The sequence below is a fragment of the Symphalangus syndactylus genome, chromosome 23 (assembly GCF_028878055.3).
Source record: "Symphalangus syndactylus isolate Jambi chromosome 23, NHGRI_mSymSyn1-v2.1_pri, whole genome shotgun sequence".
Taxonomy (NCBI): domain Eukaryota; kingdom Metazoa; phylum Chordata; class Mammalia; order Primates; family Hylobatidae; genus Symphalangus; species Symphalangus syndactylus.
The window spans coordinates 10874083-10899402 of record NC_072445.2 but is presented as its reverse complement, the minus strand read 5'-3'; the positions used below and the strand labels follow the sequence as shown (position 1 = coordinate 10899402).

Genomic DNA, 25320 nt, shown 5'->3' with positions numbered 1-25320 from the left:
GTTGGCCAGGCCGGTCTCGAACTCCTGACCTCAAGTGATGCACATGCCTCAGCCTCCCAAAGTGCTGGGAATACAGGCGTGAGCAGTCACACCCAGCCTAGCTCTGATTTTTGAAGTTGGCTTTCAGGAAGCAACACAGACCAGTGTTGACTGTTTATTTTCTCCAGAAAAGCAGTTCAAGGGGCAGAGGCACCTGTAGGGGGTTGTGGGAGTAGAGAAGGAAGGTGACAAGATCCCTTGGGACCTCTGGAAGGGAGGCGGGACAAGGCTGAGATGGTTGGGAAAAGAACCAAGACTTGAGGGCAGTGTTGGCAGGAATGGCCGCACAGGCAGGAAGGGCTTGCCTGGCAGCTCGGGCGGGGAGCAGAGAAGGGAAGACCTGGTCAGCGTGGGATGCGTTCATGGGTAGGTCTCCTGGTGGCCCCTGGGGCTCAGTGCCTCTGGGACTTCGGAGAGACTGTAGAGCAGAGCTGTTTCCGGGGTGAGTGAAGAAGCTGAGCAGTTAGTCCTCCAGCCCCTTCCTGTTGGTTGAGTGCTGCCCTTTGGGAGCATAAACTTTCCGGCCCTTGCAGACAGCCTGCCCGAGAAAGCCCTCAGGAGAGAAACAGACACAAGAGGAAACCATGGGTGTGTACAGGAACTGTGAGGGCTGAGGGGATCCAGGCTGGGCATCAGCAGCCTTCAAGACTGATACTACTGTCTCGTTGTACTGATGAGGAAACAGGCTCAGAGAGGTTGAATGACTTCCCAGCCAGAGACTGCATTTCCACTGGGCTGTGTTGCTTCCCGATGGCAGCAGGTCGCTGTGAAACGAGGGATACTAGATGTGCAGGATGTAGGCTGCCCATCCTCCCCTCCTCTCCCCTCCACTTCCACATCTGTAAGATGGGACAATACCTGCCTAGGATCAACCTTGCAGGGCAGCATGAGAATCGGGAGCTCATATTTCTAAAACAGCGCACTGCCTGACCCATTGCCGGGGCTCAGTAAGTGGGAGCCTTTATTGCATGGAGGCAGGACAAGGGGAGCTTAGCACCTGTTGAAAGACCGTTCTGTCCCCAAATGTTGTGTCCATCATCTTGCTGCTGTGCCGTCCAGTCTGATTATCAGGGCCATGTGTTAGCCCTGGTCTTAACCACAGAAGGACCTTGTCCAAATGAGTCGGCTTCCCCTGGGAGGTGTAATTCATTAATCCATCAGCACAGATGAGACCATCGAATAAACTGGCTGTAAGTAGAGCCTTGAGAAAATGGGAGAGTAGGTGGATGTGTTTTGATTGCTTTATCTTATTTTTTTGAGAAGCAGAGAAGTGATTAAAGGAGAGCTTCTAGAAAGGGCTAAGACACTGGGCAGTTTGGGAAATCGCCCGACGGTGAGCGGCTGTGCGACACAGGGCCCCAGGGCCAGGGCACCTACCCAGAGTGCTTGTGGTGATGATAGGGGTGGGAGGTAGGGAGCTCTGCACACCTTAGGCAGGTGGGCTGAGGAACCTCCAGGGCCTGGCCAGTGCCTGGCTTTTAATGAAGCCTAATAAACGATTGTGGAACTGTTTTGCCTGAGGCCAGGCCAGAGGCAGCCTCTGGGTCTCGGTAACAGCCTGAATCCCCTGAGGTCGCCTCCTCTCAGCTGGCCATGCTAACCCCTCCTCTATCCCTCTCTTTCAGGAACCTCTTGGACAAAGACATGTTTTCCAAGTCCGACCCACGTAAGTCCTGCTCTGACAGGTAACAATAATAGCGACAACGCTATGACTAATTACAGCCGCAATGCTTGAGCCCTTACTGAGTGCTAACCACGTGCCAGGCGCCGTTCAAAGTGTGTCAAGCATGTTTAATGTTTCTCCCATAGTGCCTGAGAAAGATAACTGCAGAGATTTGACCCTTCCCAGCCCGCACGCTTGTGAAGCCTCAACACAACAGAGCAGGTTGGGAGGGGTTGGAGGTCTGGGGCCACAGGGTCCCAGAGAAACCAGTAAGCCTAAGAGCTCCAATGGCTGTGATCTGGTGGGATGAGCACTGATTTTGCAGTCCAGGTTCTAGCCACATCCAAGTGTGTGACCTGGATGGGTCTTTGGCCTCCTCTGAGCCTCAGTTTCCCCATTTGTAAAGTGTGGCTGATGATAATCAGAGGCCTCATGAAACTGCCCTGGGCTGTAAAGGGGCAATGCGGATTTCTGATGCTCTCCCCCAGCACACCTCTGCTTGTCCTCCATCACGCCCACCTGTCTACCTGCCTCACACTTCAGACCCTTGTAGTCTAGAAGGCAATGGCCCCAACCCTCCTCCTAAAGGTTGCCCCTTCCAGGCACACCTAGTCTCCCTTCTCCAATGCAACCCCTCTGAATCGGTGCATCTAGAACCCTGTCCAGGCTTGGGGGGCCAGATTCCTAGACTCACTCACCAAGATCTCAGCCACCCCAGGAGGCACCCTCTACCCCTACCCAGATCCAACAGTGCTACCCAGGCTGGGTCTGCTGAGGCGCCTGCCCTTCCAGGATCCTTTTCATCTGGGACCCCTCCTCCCTCTTGGCCTGAGGTATTAATCCATTGTTTCTCCTCTCCCCTCAGTGTGCGTCATGTATACCCAAGGGATGGAGAACAAGCAGTGGCGGGAGGTAGGTGCAGCCCCTTCCCACACTAGAAACACCAGCCTGTTCCTCTCTGTCTGCCTGTCTGTCTAATTCGGGAGCAATTTCCCTGACATGTTTCTAACTGCAGCATCTAAGCCCCGCTGAAGGCTAGTAAGGTGTGCAAAGCATGAAGTCCCATCCCTGTCGTTGCATGAACAGACTGAAGATGGAGGGGAGGGTTCCTGCCCTCAGGCAGCCCCAGTCTGAGAGGAGACATAGCCCTGTCCTCAGGGAGCCCCAGTCTCAGGGAGACGCAGGAGTCGGTGTCCGTTAAGACCTTGTCTGCTGGCTGGAGGCATGAGTGCAGCTTCTAGCACCAGGCCTCATCCACAGCAACCTTCCTTCCCTTGGCTTCTGACTAAGGTGAGCGCGGCTTCAGTGAGGTGATTTCCCTGCTCAGGAAACTTTGTTGACTCCCTTCTGCATTGAATCAAGTCCCAGCTCCAAAACCCACCTCAACCCAGGATGACGCCCTTTTCCCGCCTCATCTCATTTCCAGTCCCCTCCCCATCCCCACTCCATGTGCCTTTTGTCCCTTGTAACAGGGAGTAGGGAGAGAGGGCTGACTTGATGGGCCCACTCCAAGAATGGCAGGGACATTTGTGAAGTGAGTGGGGTGTCCTAGATGCCCTCACTCTCTTCCTCACCCCGCAGCCAGAGGGATCTTGTGAAGACCCAGGTCAAATTCTGTCTCTCTTCTGCTCAGAGCCCTCCTGTGGCCCCCATCGTGCAAAACCACGCTCCCTTCGTGGCCTCCCAGTCCCCACACGTTGTGACTTCCTTTCCCTGCTGACCTAATCTCCTGACGCTGGGCCCCTCCCCACTCCACCAGTCACACGGCCCCTCCCGCCTCAGGGCCTTTTCACCTGCTCTTCCTTTTTCCTGGAATGCTCTTTTCCCACATGGCTTAGTGGCCCTTCCATGCTTCCCTAAGGTCTTAACTCAGATGTGACCCTGTGGAGGCCTCCTCTGGCCACCCTGTTTAACATTCCAACCTTCCAACACTTCTTATTCCCCTTAACTGGTTTTTATTTTCTCTGTATCACTTTTTCTCATCTCCTATACCCTGGTTTACTTTTTTTTTTTTTTTTTTTTTTGAGACAGCGTCTTCCTCTGTTGCCTAGGCTGGAGTGCAGTGGTGTGATCATGACTTACTGCAGCTTCAAACTCCTGGACTCAAACGATCCTCTGGCCTCAGCTTCGGGTATTTAGGACTGCAGGCACATGCCACCATGCCTGGCTAATTAAAAACAATTTTTTTTTCTTTTGTAGATATGAGGTCTTAGCAGGTGTCCAGGCTGGTCTGGAACTCCTGGACTCAAGCAATCTCCTGCCTTTGCCTCCCAAACTGCTGGGATTACAGGCACATGCCACCCTACCAGGCTACTTATTTATCTTGTTTGTCATGTGTCAGCTCCACGAGGGCAGAGATTTTCATCTGCTTTATTCACTACTACATTCTGAGCACCTAGAACAGTCCAGCACACAGTCGGTCCTTAATACATGGTGGTTTAAAAAAATGAATGGATTAGGAATTAGCCAGGCGTGGTGGTGCATGCCTGTAGTCCCAGCTATTTGGGAGGCTGAGGCAGGAAAATTGCTTGAACCCAGGAGGCAGAGGTTGCAGTGAGCAGAGATCGTACGTACCACTGTACTCCAGCCTGGGCAACAGAGCGAGACTCCATGTCAAAAAAAAAAAAAAAAAAAGAATGAATTAGGAAAGGGAGCTGGGCCTACAGAGGCTGACAAGGATGTGGTGGCTGTTGCCACATTGATACCTCTGCCTCCTCCCTCCCTCACTGAGCTCTCATGGGAGAATGTTTTTAGGTGGAAAGAGGAAAGCGGGGAAGGGGAACTGGGTCAGGATGAGGGGTCTGGTCATGGGAGCCACTAGATCCTATTTGAACAACAAAAGGAGCGATCCCTCCTCTCTCTTGGAGAAGAGGGTCTGGCTGAGCAAGGACAAGGTTGAAGTCCAGGAGGTGAGGGGCCGAGGGAGGAATGTTGTTTTCTTCCATGGCGCGAGGTGGGATGCGTGTGCTGAGCAGCAGAGCTGAAGCTGACTTGCAGGGGTCTTCATGGCTGCCTGAGCTGGCTGGAGATTGCGCTTGCTCCAGGTGATCAGAAGAGGCACCAGAATGCAGGGAGAGGGGATTTGCCCAAAGCTGTGGCCCTGTGGGCCTTGGCAGCCTCATCCCATGCCCATCTACACTGACTCCTGGGAGGGAGGCTGGTGGACTCCTGATAGAGACTCCGCCTGGGGTCTCCACTAAGAGAGGGGTAGGAGGCAGCTGTGAAGAACAGAAGGATGCAGGCTTGTCCCCAGGGTCCAAGGAAAGGGGAAGGGAGGGGGACAGTGCACAAAATGGCCGACGCCAAGAGCCTGAGGGTGAGGAGGCCTTCCCAGACTTAATAAAGACTTAATAAAGTCTGAAATCAAGTCTGAGTGACACATCAGTAACCCAGGCTTTATTAATGAATTTCCCTTCTTCGTTGGTGGACTGGCCGGAACTGTCTCCCTCTGCCCCCAGTCCCCAGACTTGGTGGGACCAAGAGGTTGAAGAGGGTGAATTTTATTCATGAAACGTTGGGAAGTTCATCTGTAAAACAAATTAAAACAAGAAAGAAAACATGTGGGGGCCGGGCGCAGTGGCTCACGCCTGTAATCCCAGCACTTTGGGAGGTGGAGGCGGGCAGATCACTTGAGGTCACGAGTTTGAGACTAGCCTGGACAACATGGAGAAACCCCATCTCTACTAAAAACACAAAAATTAGCTGGGTGTGGCCCATGCCTGTAGTTCCAGCTACTTGGGAGGCTGAGGCGGGAGAATCGCTTGAACCCAGGAGGTGGAGGTTGCAGTGAGCTGAGATCGTGCCACTGCACTCCAGCCTGGTTGACAGAGCGAGACCCTGTCTCAGAAAAAACAAAAACAAAAACAAAAAAAAAATGTGGGAAATATTTCCACGGGGGCTGGGCTAAAGTTTACTATTCCACCCTGTCCAAGAGTCTGTGCCAATTAAAGCATAAACCAGATTGCTAGGGAAACATTTAGCCTGCTTAAGTGAACTAATTACTTTTGAGGCCTTTTGGCTGTGCTTCATAAAAACCAGGAATGTGTTCATGTCTTCATGATTCATGAAGGAAAGTCTGGAAGGGCTCTTCAGAAGGGCACTCTTTGGTGAGCCATTAATTACATTCTGTAATTGACAGTTGTCTTCATTTGGTTGAAGGTTTCTGATTGTCCAAGTCACATCTTGTTACTACACCCACCGCAGGGTGGAGTAGAGGGAAGACAGGTGGACTTGGTGTGGAATACACCTGTGCTTGCTCCTGGCTCCAGCCCTTTCTGGAGGTGGGACCTAGAGCAAGTTACTTAACCTTTCTGCACCTCAGTTTCCTCATCTGGCATCTGAGGGTAACTCCTACCTTATAGGCCTGTGGTGAGGGTGAATTGAGATGACAGAAGTAAAGTGCCTTGGCGCATGGTCAGTGCTTAGTAAATATTCATTATACAGCATCATCCAAAGTGTTTGAGGCCTTCCTGGTCGCTCTTCCCATCTCAGGTAATATTTGCAACACGAAGCATTTATGAAGTGCCAGACAATGTACCAGGGGCTGGGGAAGATAGGGAGATGGGTCAAAAGAACAGAGCATCACCAAATGTATGAATTGGAACTAGATTTGCAGGCTGGGAGGGGAGATGCATGTGGATGAACAATCCTAAGAGGAAACGATGTGAAGGGAAGTATGGATGGAAGAAAATGGGAGTTCAGGGGAGGGAAAGTCACAGCCGGAAGGCCACATTCAACTAAGGCATTTTGACAGGTCATTTGGATTATTTTAAATGGAATTTGAGCCCAAACACAAGCCATTTGCCTGGGGTGCATGATGTGGAACAGAGGAGATATGGGTTGGAAGGACCTTTCAGGATCATCTGGCTCAACCTCCTCATCCTACAGACGGGGGCAGGACTGGCCTCAGTCTGTGGAGAAGCTGAGTTGAGCTGGGTTTCAGGTTTCAGTGACGTGCGAAGACATAACCCAGGGGCCCAGTAGCATCCTGCACTGTGAGGGATGTAATGAAGGGGTGGATGCGGTTCAAGGAAATCGATGAAAGATGGTGAGTCTCAAGGGTAGCGATAGGAGGGAGCCATTACTACTCCAGTCTTGGGGAGGAAGGGGAGTCCTGGTTTCTGGAACCCCAAGGGACTTCCAAACAGGACCAGGAGCCCCACTGGAGGGACATAGTCAACTCAGGCGACCTCACTGTCTTCCCGCCCTCCTATCTCCCTCCTATCCCGTGCCTCCCATTGGTGGAACCTCACTAGGAGACCTAGGGCCAACAGATCATTGGGGCAGTCAACTTGGGTCAATCTTCCTGGGCACAGAGCAGCGTGGGGAAAGGCTGGGAGTAGAACCAGAGGGGCCAGCGGGTGCCGTCCAGCACAGACAGAGGAGCGTGGCTGGTGTTCAGGATGTGAGGCTGGCAAGATACAGGAAGAGTAAATGCAGGGACTTCATGGATGTCAGGCTGAGGACAGCTGGAGTTGTAGAGTGGGAATGTCGGAGCAGAAGCGTCCGTAGAGATCAAGGAGGCTGATCTCATTTGTGAGAGCTGAGCAGGACCCGTGCCCAGACTCCAGGAGTGAAGACAGCAGAGCTCAGCCACGTGGGCCACCCTGAGGGCACATGCTGTTTCACACAGCTTTATCTATCCATTTATTTTTGAGTGGAGTTTCACTGTTTTTGCCCAGGCTGGAGTGCAATGGCATAATATCGGCTCACTACAACCTCTTCCTCCCAGGTTCAAATGATATTCCTGTCTCAGCCTCCCGAGTAGCTGGGATTACAGGCATGCACCACCGTGCCTAGCTAATTTTGTATTTTTAGTAGAGACAGGGTTTCACCATGTTGGCCAGGCTGGTCTTGAACTCCTGACCTCAGATGATCCATCCGCCTCAGCCTTCCAAAGTGCTCGGATTATAGGCGTGAGCCACTGCACCCAGCCTTCACACAGCTTTTTCTGGAGAAAGGAAGATGCATTTAAACATACTGGGGATAGCCTAGCCGACATGGCAAGACCCCGTCCCTACTGAAAATCTAAAAATTAAACAGGCATGGTGACACACACCTGTGGTCCCAGCTACTAGGGAGGCTGAGGCAGGAGAATCGCTTGAGCCCAGGAGACAGAAGTTGCAGTGATCCTAGATTGCGCCACTGCTCTCCAGCCTGGGCAACAGAACAAGACCCTGTCTCAAAAGCAAACAAACAAACATATTGGGGATGGGAGAGGGGCTGTAATTCCTTGCTCGATTCTCTGTGTGACCCACAGAGGAAAGTATCAGGAATGGAGAATTAAAGAAAAATCCAGATTGTCTCTATGGAACTGCCTCTGGGATGGAAGACTGCCCTTGCAAGTAAACAGGAACCAGTTCCCGCCACTCCTCCGTCTAGTTCATTGCCCTTCAGGAACAAATCACCTCTCTGTTACCAGAATCTTGGCCAAGAAATAATAATCCTGTGATCAGGGGAAGTCAAGTGCAGGCACAGCACTTTCTCTGTACGTGGGGTTTGCATGAGGCTGCAGATGAGCCAATCCCAGGAGGGATGAAATCTGCTCTCATGGCCCCTGGCTGCCGGCTTTCAGCTGGTTTTAACCATTTGGGTCATTTTTATGCCTTCTGAGAAAGCTCCATCTTCCCAGCACCTAAATCTGTCACCACATTTCATGAAAATTGGCTCAAGTTGTAATTTTAGTCCAGAAAATCAAGCACTGTTTGCATCAAGTCCTGCCAGGGCCTTCTGCATGTCCAGTCAAATGCATTTGTCAGATGAGGCCTGAACTTGATGTCCAAAACCCTGGGTTTTCATACCAGTTCTGATATTTACTAACTGTGTGACCTAGGTGAGTTATTTATCTTCTCAAGTCTCAGCTTACTAACCTATAAAAAGGGGCTAAGAGACCTTCATGGGTAAACTAACTAAGGCAGGATGGCCAGGTGGGAAGAGTCCCAGAAATGCTCTCACTGGGAAGAGCGACATGATAGGGAACCCCTCTAGGTTCCCCATTTGAAAAGTGGGTATAGAGATCCCTGCCCCTCCCTCACCAGGCAGCTGTCTTGGCTGAGAGCTTCTTGGCAAAGAAATGGGAATTACAGAATCTTAGGGTGTCCAGCAGATCACCCCATACCACTGCAGTCATGTGGCCCCAGCCACCGCACCCACATGTCCCTGCCAAAGCACTCAGTCTCTTTTTTGAGCAGAATTAGCCTGTGTAACTTTTCACCAGCAGCTGAGATTGATGGTTCATCTCTAAATATTCTGAATGATCTTCCTCGGGGCAACTTGACATGTGTCTTCATATAACCTCTATGAGCATGTGTTGGGCACTGTCTTGGTCTGTTCAGGTTGCTATAGCAAAAATACCATAAACTGGGTAGCTTATAACCAACAGAAATTTATTTACACATTTCTGGAGGCCAGGAAGTCCAATATGAAGGCACCAGCAAATTCAATGCCTGGTGAGGGCCAGTTCCATCTTGCTGTGTCCTCACATGGTGGGAGGGATGAACACACTCTAAGCCCATTCATGAGGGCTCTGCCCTCCTGACCTAATCACCTCCCCAAAGCCTCACCTCTGAATACCATCACAATGAGATACGAATTTCAACATGAATTTCGGAGGGACACAAACATTCAGACTACAGCAGGCACCTACTGTGTGCTGGGGCATGAATGCTGGGGGTGCAAAGGGGGACCAGGCACTGCCTACAACCAGAGGAGCTCACTTTCAACACAGGGAGACGATACTAACAACAGTAATGAAAATGGTAAACACGTGACAGCAATGCGCCGGACACTGTTCTGTTCTTTTTTTTTTTTTTTTTTTTTTGAGACAGAGTCTTGCTATGTCACCCAGGCTAGAGTACAATGGCACAATCACTGCTCACTGCAAACTCCACCTCCCAGGTTCAAGTGATTCTCTTGCCTCAGCCTCCTGAGTAGCTGGGATTACAGGCATGTGCCACCACGCCCGACTAATTTTCTATTTTTAGTAGAGATGGGGTTGGTTTCAGGCTGGTCTTGAACTCCTGACCTCCAGTGATCCACCTGCCTCGGCCTCCCAAAGTGCTGGGATTACAGGCGTGAGCCGCCATGCCTAGCCGTAGACACTGTTCTAAGTACTTTACCTGCATTAACCCAATGAATCCTCACAACAATCCTATGAAGGAGGTATTATTATTATTATTGGCCCCATTTGACAGAGGAGGAAACTGAGGCTTTTTATATCACTGTTTCCTGTCCCTTTACCAACCTGAGCACCCTCCTGGACAGCATGTGTCCCCGCCATCCCCTTCTGCAGCCCAGAGCATCAGGGTCTGGCTCCCTTCACACAGGGGCTTGCCCTAGATCATCACGCTCCTCCCTGCTGGCCTCTGCATTCTATGAGTCTGCTTCTGAGGATTACACATCTAGCGACACTATCTAGTATGCCACTGATCTTTTGGCAGGTGTTTTTGACTTAATTCATACTGAGTTTGGGGACTTCTGTGTCTTTTTCCATGAGTTGCTGTCCAAATAGCTTTGCCAAGTTCCCTACCTCAGAGTTGGCAATGAGTTTTTGAACCTAAATCTGTGATTTCACATTTATCGCCATTATGTGTCGTTTGTTGGATTCAGTCCGTTGTTACAGTTTATGGAGACCATGTTGAATTACGATCGTGCATTCAGCATCTTGGTTATGCCTCCTGGTCCTGGGTCAGCTGCAGTCCTCACCGACACAAGTGACAAGGAATTGAATGGGGTGGAGTACTGTGTTCCTCCACTAGAGATCTTTTCCCAGATTGACTTCAGTTTTTTAACTGACCTTTGGGGTAGGCCGTTCAGCCACCTATGTGCTATATTTTCGCATCTGGTCCCTAAAGACATCATGAATAACAGTCAAATGCATTTGTCAGATGAGGCCTGAACTTGATGTCCAAAACCCTGGGTTTTCATGCCATCTCTGATATTTACTAACTGTGTGACCTAGGTGAGTTATTTATCTTCTCAAGTCTCAGCTTACTAATCTATAAAAAGGGGCTAAGAGACTTTTGTGGGTAGACTAACTAAGGTAATGCTCGTAAAAATTGCCTGGAAATATTAACCACAATCTACCATTGACCTGGGTGCTCCATCACAGTGGGAAAGGCCTCCCTTGGAGATCCTGTGAACTAAGCCAACCTTGGTGGCACTGGAGCTGAGTCCTGAGTGGTGCCATGCATCATTCTGGGGGTTAGGATGTTGCAGGTGGAGGGAACAGCAAGTGCAAAGGCCCTGAGGTAGGAACAAGCTTACTGCATTTCAAGGACAAAAAGAAGGCTGGTGTAGTTTGAGTGGTGTGAACAATTAAGACAGTGGGCAATATGGTCACAGAGTCATCAGGTTCAGATCCTGTAGGGCTTCAGAGGCCATATAAAGAGTTCCGATACTGATCTAAGTGTGATGCTAAGCTACTTGAGGGTTTTCTTTTGTTTTGTTTGCGATGGAGTCTTGCTCCATTGCCCAGGCTGGAGTGCAATGGCTCGATCTCAGCTCACTGAAACCTCTGCCTCCCCGGTTCAAGCGATTCTCCTGCCTCAGCTTCCCAAGTAGCTGGGACTACAGGCATGTGCCACCATGCCCAGCTAATTTTTGTATTTTTAGTAGAGGCAGAGTTTCACCATGTTGAGCAGGCTGATCTTGAACTCCTGACCTCAGGTGATCCTCCTGCCTCAGCCTCCCAAAGTGCTGGGATTACAGGCGTGAGCCACCACGCCTGGCCTATTTAAGGGTTTTAAGCAGGGGAGTGATGCCGCCTGGTTTATGTTTCAGAAAGACAGCCCTGGCCACTGTGTGCAGAGTGGACAGCAGGGGAAAGGGCAGAAGCAGGAAGATAACTTGCAGTCTTGTGGAGGTTTTGGAATAAGACTGTGGTGGGCATGAACACTGGGGATCCAGTTCGTTCAATGCCAAAAGTTTAAATCTGAAAAGAAATAACTCTCGGCCTGCCAGGCCTTGAGCCCAACTTAGGATTCCTGGCGGCCTGGCCTTGGTCATTCCACATAGATCGTTATCTAAAGATATAAAGAAATGAGTGGGCCATCAGCATTGCTAAGGCACAAAGAGGAAGGCAGGCCTCTCTAAGAGGTGGACTCAAGGCAAGCTTGGGGGTGGCTTTCAGGACTCTCTCCTTTTTGCAGAGAAGTCTGCCTCTGCAAACAGAGGTCCCTCCTGAGCGTTAGGTCACTTGGAAAGCCTTTAGTGGCCTTTGCTCTTTCCATGCAGCTAGATTTTCAGGGCTCTGACTCCCCGTGATCAGGGTTAGGCAGTCCAGGACCAAAGCTTTACTTTATGGACTAGGTGGGTCTATGGCCACCTACTCACAGTCTTAGGGTTAGAGCTTTAAAACCTGCTTTGGCACAGCGAGGTGCTGTCTCGGATGTTCCTTCGAATCCTGACTTTGCCACTTTCCTTAACCTCTCTCTGAGCCTTAGTTTTTTTCATCAATAAAATGGGTTCCCAATGCCTGCTTAGTGGACTGTGGTAGGGACCACGTGGCAGAATCTCTTAGCAGTGCCTGCCTGTGTTCAGGACTTGTAAATATTCTTTTTAGTATTAAACAGTACCATCAGGCAAGCTGTAAAGAGGCTCTATCCCCTTTCCTGCCTCTCCTTAAATAAGAGCGTGACTGACATGCCTTCTACCCTGTACAGTCTCCACATCAGCAGTACCCCATTATCTCCCTTGGCCCTCACCACACCCAGATGAGGAAGCAGAGCTCAGAGGGATCCCGGCTTTGCCCAGCAGCTCAGCTAGAAAGTGGCAGAGCCGGGATATGAATGTGGTTTTCGGAGTCGGGGTCCCTGGTCTTCTCCTCTGCCCAGACCACGGACTTTCAAAGTGGGCTTTTCTTGTTCGTTTCTTTTTGAGACGGAGTCTCACTCTGTCGCCCAGGCCGGAGTGCAGTGACACAATCTAGGCTCACTACAAACTCCACCTCCTGGGTCCAAGCAATTCTCCCGCCTCAGCCTCCCGAGTAACTAGGATTATAGTCATATGCCACCACCCCCAGCTAATTTTTGTGTTTTTAGTAGAGATGGGGTTTTATCATGTTGGCCAGGCTGGTCTCGAATTCCTGAGCTCAGGAGATCCGCCCGCCTTGGCCTCCCGAAGTGCTGGGATTACAGGCATGAGCCACTGAGTCCAGCCCAAAGGGTGCTTTTCTATCCCCAGGATTTGAAGGTGGCAGCTCCAGGACGCACCATGAATGTGTGTGTAGCCCCTGCCTCCCTTTCCTCCTTCAAGCAGAGGTATTCGTTATTTCTGTGTAATACATTAGACATGAGCCTGAGATTTCATTTGAAGAAAGGAGCTGGCTTTTCTAATAAACCCTGAGTTCTAGGCCAGGTCCCCTGGTGGCTGATAGATCTATTTGCTCTTCAGTGTTAGCGTCCAGGTGCACTTTACAGTTGTGGCTGAGCTGTTCAAAGTGTGCACTCCAAAGTCAAGTTTAAAAATGGGCCCACCACCTGCCCAGCTGGGGACCTTGGCCAAGCGCTTAGGCTCACAAGCCTGCTGTGAGGAGTAAATAAGCTAATTCGTGTAAAGTGCCTGGCCTGCAGAAAAAGCTCAATAATGGCTCTCCTTGTAAGAAGCCCTAAGTGAGAAACCAATGCTTTATCTGGAGGAAGGAACCATTGACAGTATCATTTCAGACATCGTGATGCCATTTGGCAGGGGCTATCGATGATTTGGGGTGAGCTGGGGGACAAGTCCCAGGGCCCCCTCGATGATGCTTGGCTTCCTTTAGGGTGGGGACTGCTCAGGCCCCCCACCCTCTACAGTCAGACCCGGGGCTGGAAGGCTGGGGGTGGGGACAAGGCGGTGGAGAGTGTTTTGTTGGCAGCTTGGCAGCCAGGCTCATTGGTAAAGGGTCATTCCCCCAGGAGCTGGGATGATTGAACAGATTATCTGAAACAATGGCTAATTAGGAACTAAGCTTTTTGGCAGGAAGTCTTTCATTCTAAGCTTGGTAAAGTTTCACACCCTGACCCTGGTCTCTGGGCGAGATAGGGAGGCTTCTCTGACCAGGCCTGAGAACAGGGAGGCCTTTAGAGCCTGGGCTCCCCTAACTCAGGGCCCCTGTCTCCATTTCTGCCCTGCCTCACCTGGAAGCCTTAACAAAACAGGCAGCCATTTGGGAGGTCACCAGGCCTAAGAAACAAAAGGTGCCAAGGTCATGGCTCACTCCCTGTGATTTTAGGCAAGCCCCATCTCTCGCGGGGCCTGGTTTTCCTCACTGCAACAAGGAGGGGTGGCCACAGAATTCTGGACTCCTTCAGTGACAGAACCGGAGAGAACTTTCCAGACCCAAGATGGTGGGAGGCCTGGCATGGCCAGATCCTCTGTGCTCCTCCGGCTCCCCAGGCCCTCCTTTCCTGTCCCCAGATCTCAGGCCACTCTTCCCAGCCACTGGGCGCCCCCATCTGGCTCCTGTTCCCAGGGCCAGCCTTGGAAAGCACATTCCCTTTTTCTGTTTCTATTTGAGTCAGGTAGCTTTCTGGCCTCTAATTTTAATCCTGGTGAACATGATTCATGAGGGGCCACGGCTGGGCTCTGCAGCGAGGCTTTCAGAATCCCCAATTAAGGAGCCATCAATAATATATGAAAAGTATTGGGGGAGCTATGGCTGGGGAAGGGAGCAGCTTGTGAGGTAGGGAGCAGCTTGTGAGGTAGGGAGCAGCTTGTGAGGTAGGGAGCAGCTTGTGAGGTAGAGAGCAGTCTGTCAGCTCCAGCCTCCTATCCCACCGGCACAGCACCTGGGGGCTTTGCAGCTGGGGGATGGCTGTGAAGCTCCATCCAGCTGTAATTTGTAAAAAGGCAAGAGCTGCCTAAATCCAGGGCCGTGAAGATTGTTCAGGCTTGCAGAGAGCCACCCACGCATGCCTGAGGTAGGGGCTGTGGTGAGCACAAGGGATGCTCTGCCTTTCTCACTCCTGGGAGTCCCGGCCCTTCCTTGCCCACCGTGGGTTGCCTCTGGGAGGGCTTCTCTGGCCTCCAAGAGCTCCGTTCCTTCATCGGTAAAGTGGGGATGATAATAATTTCATCACCACGGGGTCATTGGAGGGGTTAAATGAGATCGTGGATGCGTGGAAGTGTTTTGAAGTTGAGAAGTCAGGATACCAAGCGGAAGGAGGAGGAGGAGGATCGGGTGGAAGAAAGAAACCTAGGCAGGGATGTCCACAGGCTTCTGGATGAACAAGGGCTCCACTCAGCACGGGGAGCCCCACTGGCTGGGGTACCCGTCAGCATCCGTTTCCTAATGAGCTGTGTGACCGTGACCCCTCCCACCTTCTCTGCCTTTGTTTTCTCTCCTGTTAATTCAGAGGATTTGGTTCCCTCCAGCTCTAAAATCAGGTCCTAGGTCAATTTGGGTTTGTTTTTTTGGTTGTTGTTTTCACTTTTTGTTGTTGTTGTTTGTTTTTGAGACAGGGTCTTGCTCTGTCGCCCAGGCTGGAGTGCAGTGGCACAATCACGGCTCACTGCAGCCTCAATCTCCTGGGCTCAATTGACCCTTCTGCCTCAGCCTCCCAAGTAGGTGGGACTTCAGACATGTGCTTCCACACCTGGCTAATTTTCTTATTTTTTGTAGAGATGGGGTCTCACTATGTTGCTCAGGTTGGTCTCGAACTCCTAGGTTCAAGCGATCCTCCTGCCTCCCAAAGTGCTGGCCCAACTTGTTAACATTTTTAAAAGGAAATCACAGGAGGGCCAAGGACTGTCTCTCTCCTCCCCTTCTCTCTCCTCCTCTTCTCTCTCTCACTCTCTCTCTGTCTCTGTCTCTCTCTTCCTCCCTCCCTCTCTCTCCTCTCTCTCTCTCTGTGTAGGGGCTGCAGGGAAAGGGATAGAGGTTGGGCAGGGTGTTAGGTCAGGGACACTCACATTATGACCTGATCTATGGGTCCACCCAGACCCACAGGGAGTGTTAACAAGGGAGCAGGCACAGTAATCCCAGAAGCTCAGCAACTGCGCTAGGGAGTAGAGAAATTACAGGGATGAGAACTGTCAGACCTAGTCCCAGCCTTCGTTCGCAGCACAGGCCTCTTACTGATTAGCGACTATATCAACTTCTTATTGATTTGGAGCCAGCCAGCCTGGATTTGAATCCTGTTCCTACCACCTGCTAGCTGTGTGACCTTGGGCAAGTCTCTCAATCTCTCTGAGCCTTATCTCAATTTACTTATCTGTAAAGTGGGGATAATAATAGTTCTGCCTCGGAAGGTTGTTATGAAGCTTAAATGAATGACCATATGGATAACACTTAGTGCCTGGCACACAGTAGGGCTCTCTGAGGGTTACTATCAATATTGGAAACCAGCTCTGCAACAGACACTCCGTGCATGTCCCTTCCGTCCTCCCTCTGGAGGAAGGAATGATTTACTCTGTTTTAGCAACAGGGGGGTGCACCCTTTCAGGGGGTGTCTCAGGCAGATCATAAGCAACAGAAGCCAGGCCTGGGAGGGTCCTGGGCCCCAGTGTCCTGCAGCCATGGGCATTTGTGGGGAGACTCACGTGGCGGGAGATGTCCTTGTGCTGTCTGTTGCTGCCTCCCAGCTGGTGGGTGATGAGGAGGAAGAAGGGGCCCAGATTTTAGAAATCTGGAAGCAGGCTGGGCGCAGTGGCTCATGCCTGTAATTCCAGCTCTTTGGGAGGCCAAGGGGTGGGGGTGGGGGGGTGGATCACCTGAGGTCAGGAGTTCGAGACCAGCCTGGTCAACATGGTGAAACCTTGCCTCTACTAAAAATAAAAAAGTTAGCCAGGCATGGTGGCGGGCACCTGTAATCCCAGCTACTGGGGAGGCTGAGGCAGGAGAATCACTTGAACACGGGAGGCGGAGGTTGCAGTGAGCCAAGATCACGCCGCTGCACTCCAGCCTGGGCAACAAGAGCAAAACTCCATCTCAAAAAGAAAAGAAAAGAAATCTGGAAGCAACAGAGAGGGCACTTCTTCCTGGGCTGCCTTTCTCTGCACATCCTAGTCCGTGATCAGAGGCTGAACGAGCGACCTCTCTCCCTTACTCTCACTACGTGGCTTCCATGCCCAAGGGCTCCTCCTGCTTTTCGTTTCCTTCCCTGCTGGTGGCCACAGTGAGTTTCTTCTCTAGGCCCCAGGTCTCTAAGAAAACCTTAGGTTTTCTGCTGCCTTTTTTCAGCTGAGGCCTGGGGTACTAAGGACCCCGGTGTTGTGGGTAGCCCGTAGGGAGGGTAGGGCCTGGATCCTGATGGAGAAGTGGGTTTGTTCAAGCAAAGAGCCAGCCCCGCATTTGCCTCCAGTCTCACCCCGCATACAGGAGATACCTAGAGAGCAACCAGTGAGAGCTGGGGCTTTCGGGAGACCCCGTTAGATGGAGGACGGAAACCCTCTTAGGTGTGGAAGATGAGCAGGAAGGAGTGGGAGCTGAACAGGAAATGTTAGTGGTAGAACTGGCAGCATGTTAGAGATAAAGCTGAGTTTAAAGGCTTGGGAGATGAACACACTTCCTGGATGGCTGAACCAGAGTTAGGGCTTTAGAAAGAACCAGAGTGTGGGACCACCTATGTACGAGCACGTTTTATGTCCCAGGCTCTCTTCTAAGTATATTATAGAAATCAAATCATTTAGGCCTCCAACAATCCCATAACATGGAGATAGATTGCCATTCCCATTTTACAGAAGAGGAAACTGAGGCACGGAGAGGCAAAGGCATTTGCCCAAGGTCACATAACCAGGGAGTAGCAGAGCCAAAATTTGAACCCAGACGCCTGGCCGCAGACTCTGCACTATTAATGACTTCACTTTACTGCTTTATGTGGGAAACCCTAAGACCTGTCTTCAAAGCTAGGACCAGTGATTCTTAAAGCTTTTTGAAGACGTGCTTCCCTCTGAGAAACTGATGTAAACCTTGGCTGTTCTCCCCAGAAAATGCAGGCATGTACAGACAAGACATTTGCATTCGATTTCAGGATGTCACAAACCCACATAAAGCCCAGGTTAGGAGCCTCATACCCTGACCCTAATTTAGGAATTGTCCGTCCCCCAGCCCTCACTCTGGCACCCATGTGGATGGGGCCAGGATGGCCACTTTCTACAATGTGGAGGAGGCTGGCGTTAGGGGGCCATGGCCCCTGAGAGCCCCCACTGAGGCCTTAAGTGGGACAGCAGTGCTGAGATCCCGCATCCCAAAGGGCTGGCACGGGACATTGGTATCTCGGCTTCATGATCGGGAGTCATGCACTTTCTTGGTGACACGAATGTTACACAGTGGAATCTGAGCAGAATAGGGTGGAGGCAGGGGCTGTCTTGGTTTATGTTCAATTGAGTTGGAAATTGTATGTGTGTAAACATGTTTGTGAGAGATAAATTTTATCAGTGAGGGTCCCAGCAGGAAAGAGAAACTCAGAGGGTTTAACTGGAGAGATTTTAATGAAGAGATTTCTCTCAAAGGTATGGATGAGCTTGGGGAAATCCACAAGGGATAGAGCATCATCTGGGGACTTGCAACAGCAGGGAGCTGTGGGCACCCAGGCTTGCCATGGCGATGGGAGAAAGCAGTGCTGCTGTCTGAGTGTGGGGTGGAGGGCCTGCCTGGTGGAGTCTGTGGTCCTGGAGGGAAGCAGCCCCTCCCACAACCATGGAGCTGAGGCTGGGCAGGAGTGGGAAGAAATACCCCAACCTCTGTCTCTTCCTGTCTCCCATCTGCCAGTGCCTCCCACTGGCCAAACCCCACTGGAAGCCACAGGGTGAGGGAACGATAGTGATGCTGCTGTTCAAGAGGAAGCACGCTCCTGTAGGCTGAAGATTGGAGCCAGGGCGGGCAGCAGGCGGCAGCCTGAGACTCTCCAGCCCCCAAATGAGCCCAGGCCCAACTGCCAGCCCCAAGAGCCCCCTACAGGCTGGGTGCCCATGTCTAGTTGGATGCGGGGCAGGAAGACCTTGCTTGCCCAACCTGGGTTCTCAACCTCAGCCCTGCTCTGGGCTTCCCTCTGAGGGCAGTTTGGTGACACTGCTGCCTACCTGCTCCATACATCCCAGCTGTCATGTGTAGCAGAGTCCCAGGGAGTCACCTAATTTAGTGCCCAAAGAAGTTTCCAGTCTGCCCCTACTTTGAGGGTCTCACTGGAACTGATGGTATGTAATTAATGCTGCTTAATTGATATCCATGGAGCTTAGTCATAGAGGTTTTAGGAGCCCTTGGGAGCATCTTTTGGGGCATGTCAGAAGCTTTTTCCACTGAGTTTTGTTGCCAGGGAGAGAGCCTTTCAGAAGGCAGATTCCCTCATTTCCAGGCTTCCTTCTCACTTGTACTTTTTCTTTCCTTCTGCCCAGTAGGAGGCCGTCCCAGCCCCGGGGGTCAGGGAGGTCCCCTGTCACCTCCCCTGTCACTCAGCCTCCTGCCCAGTTTTCATCCCTCAGCCTCCCCAGCGCACACTTGCCCACCTTCCCTAGCAATTCTCTGAGGCTCTCTGCATCACATCCTGCATGCAGATTGCTCGGGCATCCTTCAGCCTTTGTTCATCAGAATTCCTGTGCTTATCAGTGTTTGGTGGTCTGTGAGCAACGTGAGGTTCCTCCACTCCGAGTATCCTCAGAGCCCAGAGTGTGGACAGAGGGGCTCAGAAAGGCTTGGAAGCAGGGACAGGCACGCCCAGGGAGCTGGCAGAATGAACAGGGCTGGCTGCGCTCCATATTACGGGTGGTGAGGGGTTAACCTCCCTGCTCCTTCCCTAAGTAGGATTTGCTGCACAGCAGTTAGATTGCATGCCGTCCTGTGGTTCCCAGTGCTCGGGTGCTAATATCTCATCTCTCCAAGTCCCTTCTGGCTTGAAAACTCTGTAAGTCTACGTAGAATGAAATACAGCAGCCAAACTGATTTTTTTTCAGTGTCTCTTCAGTTGTGTTCCTGCCATCATTAATGGGGTATAAATTGGGCCTGACAGGACCTGGTGGCTTCTCAGATTTTAAAATCCAAGTTTTAGCATTTTTTTCCCCTTTGTTATTCGTCCAAGTAATGAAGGCTATAAAACATCTTCAGTAAGTCCCCAGATTGTGGATTTTGCAGTTGTTTGTGATCTGCATGTCTTAACTACCTCTGAGTCTTAGTAATCTGTCACTGTCCAGCCTAGCTCATGTGCCCCCTTTCCTGCTCTAGGAGATATTGGGGGTGGGCTTGGAGTTCCCCTCCGTGTCCTGTTTCCAGGGGAACTCCATTGTCTTCTTAGGCAGAATCAATCTCTAGGGTATTCCCCTTTATTGAAGCTGCAAGTGCCATTTTAAAAGCAGCCTTGCCATCTTCCTTAATGGGTGTTTTCCTTTGAGCCTATGCTGGGGGTGGGGCGGGGTGGGGCGGAAAACTGTATATAGGATGCCTGCTCTTTCTGGACTGGGGCTTATCTAAAATCCTACTAGAGGGATGCTTTGAGGTTGTTGAAGGAGGAGGGCAAGTGTATTGAGAGGAAGGAAGTAAGTCTCTTCCTTAAGGGAGGATTTTCTCAAACCTGGGTGTTTACCTGGAATATTTTGCAAGAAAGCCATTAAGAGACATGTTCCTTTTGTCTGAAGGCAGGAGATATTCATCAAGAATCAGAGCAGGAGAGGAGAATGCAGGAACTCTTTTGGAACAGGGGTTATGCATTGTAAGATTGTTATTGAATTTAGGGAGTGGGAAAGGAACCCAGTCGTATTCAATTTGATGTCCTCTCCATTGCTTGACACATACTGGGACTTCTATAAATGCTTGTGAAGTAAACCTCATCTTTATTTGATTTTCATAATGCTTGATGACTCCTCACAGTTAGATGCAGTAAAAATATAATGGGCTTTGGAGTTAGATATACCTGGTTTAGGTCCCAGCTCTGCTTTGTTGTGTGATCTTGGGCAAGCTACTTAACCTCTCTGATTTTTAGTTTCCTCGTTTGTACAATGGGTAATACCTCACAGGATTTTTGTGAGAATTGAATGAGATACCTTAATGATGCACTTAACCTATTGAGCATTCAGTAGGGGCTGGGTAAATGTTAGTTTACTTCCTTCCTCCTGCTGTGTTCTCATTCATTAGTGGTTCTCAACTCCATCTGCACATTACAATCACCTGGGGAACTTTAAAAAAGCACAGTTGTTCAGGCCCCACCCACTGAGATTTGTATTTAATTGGTCTGTGGTGGGGCTGAGCATGGGTATTTTTAAAAAGCACCTGTTAAAGCATATATTTTTTAAAAAGGTAAAATCATGACTGCCATACAAGTATAAAATTAGCATGGCAAATATTTATTATCAAAGCTTGTTAATTAATGAGGAAACCAGTAAGATGTTGCAACCAGTTCAAATAATTCAAACAACACACACATATAGGTGATCAGGAGTGTTGAAATGAATTTACACATAGATGCAAAATTGGTCAATATCCATACGGCACAAAAATGTTTAAAATCGCTCCTGGTGCATCGTATGTGTTCAATAAACAGTAGCTATTACGATCTAAACCTGCAACTGTGTATTAAATGCTGTGTTAGGTCCTGGGCTGCAAAGATGAGGAGAACTTGGATTCTCCTCCTGCTTGAGAAGCTCACAATCTAGAGGGGTAGAAAGAGACTCAGTAGATCATTATCAGGCCGCGCAGTAAGTGCAGCCTTAGAGGTGTAGGAGGACGGTGGGCGCGCACAGGAAGGGTGGGGAGTTGGAGAACAGTGTGGCCAGGGAGCGAAGGCTCCAAGCGTTAGGAATTGGCACATATTGGGGGCCCCTTAGGAGGCTGCCATGGTAGTCGAGGTGACAAGGTGAGAAAGTGATGAGGCCAGACCAAGGCCACAGCAGAGGAAGAGATTCAGCAAATGAGATTGATTGGAACATGAGAGTGACTCGCCAAGGGAGTGAGGGACAAGAAGATGCCAAATCTAGTGCTCCTCAGATGACCCCATGTTACCTGGAGTGGGAGCTTCGCTCTCCAGTGAGACAGAGTCTTTCTCTGTTGCTCGGCGAGGGGCGGGGGAGGGTACAGTGGTGTCATCTCAGTTCACTGCGACCTTCACCTGGGTTTAAGTGATTCTCCTGCCTCAGCCTCCCAAATATCTGGGTCTATAGGCATGTGCCATCACACCCAGCTCATTTTTTTGTATTTTTTTTTTTTTTAAATAGAGATGAGGTTTCACCATGTTGGCCAGGGTGGTCTCAAACTCCTGACCTCAAGTGGTCTGCCCGCCTCAGCCTCCCAAAGTGCTGGGATTACAGGTGTTAGCCACCGCGCCCAGCCCCTTTGGACGTTTCTAACTTAATTCAGGGTAGAAGGGACACTCAGGGTAAGTCCCAGGTAACCCAGGGCCTCATCTACCACATGTGTGAGGGGCCCATGTGCTGGTGTTTTCCTGGACTGCAGAGCCCCATCAAGGAAGACTGACACGCTGACACTCAAGATTATTAAGAAGGATTAATGCCTATTTAAAATATTTTGCTTTGCACCTGCCTGTCTTACTACTTTGAGACTCTGGTCAATATTGTAACGAACAGCACCCCTGCCTTCATGGAGCATTCAGTGTGGTGGGTTTTTTGTTTATTTTTGTTTTTAGAGACAAGGTCTCTCTCTATTGCCCAAGCTGGAGTGCAGTGGTGTGATCATAGCTCACTGCAGTATCACCCTCCTGGGCTCAACTATCCCCCAACCTTAGCCTCCTGAGTAGCTGGGACCCCAAGTGCATGGTACTATGCCTAGCTAATGTTTTCTGTTTTTTAATTGTGGGGAAAAAAAGCACATAGCGTAAAATTTTCCATCATAACCTTTTTTTTTTTTTTTTTTTTTTTTTGAGACGGGGTCTTACTCTGTTGCCAGCCTGGAGTACATTGGCGCAATCCCGGCTCACTGCAACCTCCACCTCCTGGGTTCAAGCAATTCTCCTGCTTCAGCCTCCGGAGTAGCTGGGTCTACAGGCGTGCGCCACCACGCCCAGCTAATTTTTGTATTTTTAGTAGAGACGGAGTTTCACCACGTTGGCCAGGCTGGTCTCGATCTCTTGACCTCGTGATCCGCCTGCCTCGGCCTCCCAAAGTGCTGGGATTACAGGCATGAGCCACCGCGCCCAGCCGCATCATAACCATTTTTAAGTGTACAGTTCAGTAGAGTTACAAATGTATTTGCACTGTTGTGAAACAGGTCTCTAGAACGTTTTCATCTTGCAAAACTGAAACCCTATACCCATAAACAACTCCCCCTATACCCCTCCACTCTGCCCCTGGTCACTGCCATTCTACTTTCTGCATCAATGAATTTGGCCACTTTAGGTACCTCCTATAAGTGGACACATACATTATATGTCCTACTGTGACTGGCTTATTTCACTTAGCATAATCTCCTCAAGGTGCACCCATGTTGTAGCACATGACAGGATTTCCTTCCTTTTTTAAGGCTGAATAATAGTCTATTGTAAATGCAGTGGTTTTAAACTTCACCTCTTAGCCCCTCACCCCTTTTTTGAAACAAAAATTTTGCTCAAAACGTCTATTGTATTGAGCAGATATAAAAGAGAGCTGCTTTGATGGGATGTTTGGCCTGGAGTCATGCTCACTCTGCCCTCCTCTATGGCCTATGGAGCCTCCAGGGGACTTGGACCCTAGTGGACCACCACCTGGCCCAGTGGTTCTCAAAGTGGAGTCTCCAGACCCACAGCATCAGCATCACCTGAGGACTTTTAAAATGCAGATTCCCAGGCTCCACTCTAGACCTACTGAGTCAGAGCCTCTGGAGTGAGGCCCTCCACAATCTGTATTTTACCAAGTGATTCTGATGCCCAAAGTTGGGGAGTGATTTGGCCTAAAGTCATTTGTGAAATTGAATGGGATTCAATTATTGACTGCCTATTATGTACAAAATTCTAGAATATCAGCTGCAAGGGCAACCGAGACAATTCAGTCTCTGAATTAGTTAGCTGTTGCTGAGTAATAAATTCCCCCAGAATTCAGTGGTTTCAACAGCAGGCAGGAATCTGAGTGCAGCTTTGCTGGGTCCTCTGGCTCAGGGTCTCTCACAAGGTCACAGGGAAGTTGTTGGCTGGGGCCTCAATCGTCTCAAGGTTCATCTCAGCAAGATTTGCTTGCAAGCTCACCCAGTTGTTGTTGGCAGGATTCCAATTCTTATGGATGGGCAGATTGACGGCCACTGTTCTTCACTGGTGTTAGCCTGGGGCCTCCTCCTTTCCTTGCCGCCCTCTTCATAAGGCAGCTCACAACATGGCAGCTGGTTTTATCAAGTGAGCAAGCAAGACAGAGCAAGACAGGGTGCCCAGACGGAAGTCATAGTTGTTCATAACATAACCTTGGAAGTGACATTCTATGACTTGTGCGATACTCTGTTCAGTACAAGTGTGTCACTATGTCCAGCCTATGTCCGAGAGGAGGTGATTATGCAAGGGCATGAATACCAAAAGGTGGGGATCTTTTAGGAGGTGGTCTCCTACAGTCGTCCCTGCCTCTCCCCTTGTGTTTGCAATTAGGGAATCAAATAAGTACACACCTAATTGTGGAATCAATTCTCAGAACGGTGGTCATGGAGTGGGCATGAGTTCAGTGGAGGCTCAGAGAAATAAAATTCTCTGGTTGGAGCAATCAGGAAGGCTTCCTGGAGGAGGTGGCATTTATATCAGGCCTTGAAGGAATGAGGATATGCCACTGGCAGAGACGGGGAGGCCAGGTGAAGGGAGGGGCCTGCTCAGATATTAAGACCATCAGTTTGCATGGAGATGGGGAGAAGCCGTGTGGGTTGGAGCCATACTGTATATGGCTTCCACTGTCAGATGGAAAAACTCATGCTTTGATTGGGAGGGCATGGATGTCAGGAGCCTGGAGAGACAGGGCTTTCATAACTGCCGGAACCAGGACTAAGGGGCTCTGAGCCCAGTGCTCTCCCCTGCTCCACCAGCCCGGCCCTGAGGTCCACCCTCCATCTTCTCTTGCAGTTCGGACGCACCGAAGTCATCGACAACACGCTCAATCCTGACTTCGTGCGCAAGTTCATTGTGGATTACTTCTTCGAGGAGAAGCAGAACCTCCGTTTTGATCTGTAAGTGGACGATGGTGCTGAAGATGCAGCCGGGTGGGGAGGAAGATTGCTGGGAGGTGGGACCACAGACCTGTGGTTGTGGGAGGAGCTGAGAAATTAGTGGGAGCCCAGGGTTGGCCTGGGATAGAAGTGACAATTAGCTGAAGTCACCTGCACCCTTACCAGGAGAGATGGAAAGGGGGAAGAAGAGAGAGAACAATGGCATTCCCCCCAGTTCGTCTCAGTTAAGTTGGGGATGGCATCAGGCAATCTGCTTGGTGCTGGGGAACGTCCGCTGAGGAAAGATCCTGAAGGCAACTCTTGGCTGTGCCTCTGGGAGCCCTTTTCTCCCCTGATAACCAGGAGGTACCCACTGGCTGCTCCCTCTGTCTAAGCATGTTCTGGGAGAGGGTCCCTGCAGCCTCCGCTCCTGCAGAGGTGGCCTGGCTGATGGGGCTCAGGCATCCAGCATCCATCGGAAGATGAGAGTGCCTTTCTCCTGACATTAAAGATCAGGGTGGGATTTTAGGCTTGGTAAACAGGCCGGGGAGTTTGTGATGTTGTTTTTACAGGGTATGGGATGGTTTGAAAAGTCTTTGCCCCACAGAAG

The 25320-nt window shown here is 50.4% G+C and overlaps 1 protein-coding gene across 7 annotated transcripts in view; it reads left to right on the top strand.

The window, feature by feature from the left end:
• Positions 1–25320, top strand: part of CPNE5 (copine 5) — a 98622-nt gene that overhangs the window by 15203 nt on the left and 58099 nt on the right. For all 7 annotated transcript variants that reach the window (XM_055263739.2, XM_055263738.2, XM_055263735.2 and 4 more), the window contains exons 2-4: positions 1665–1705; positions 2568–2614; positions 24628–24731. In XM_055263739.2, coding sequence (XP_055119714.2) covers positions 1665–1705; positions 2568–2614; positions 24628–24731 — 192 coding nt within the window. The remainder of the gene's footprint in view (positions 1–1664; positions 1706–2567; positions 2615–24627; positions 24732–25320) is intronic.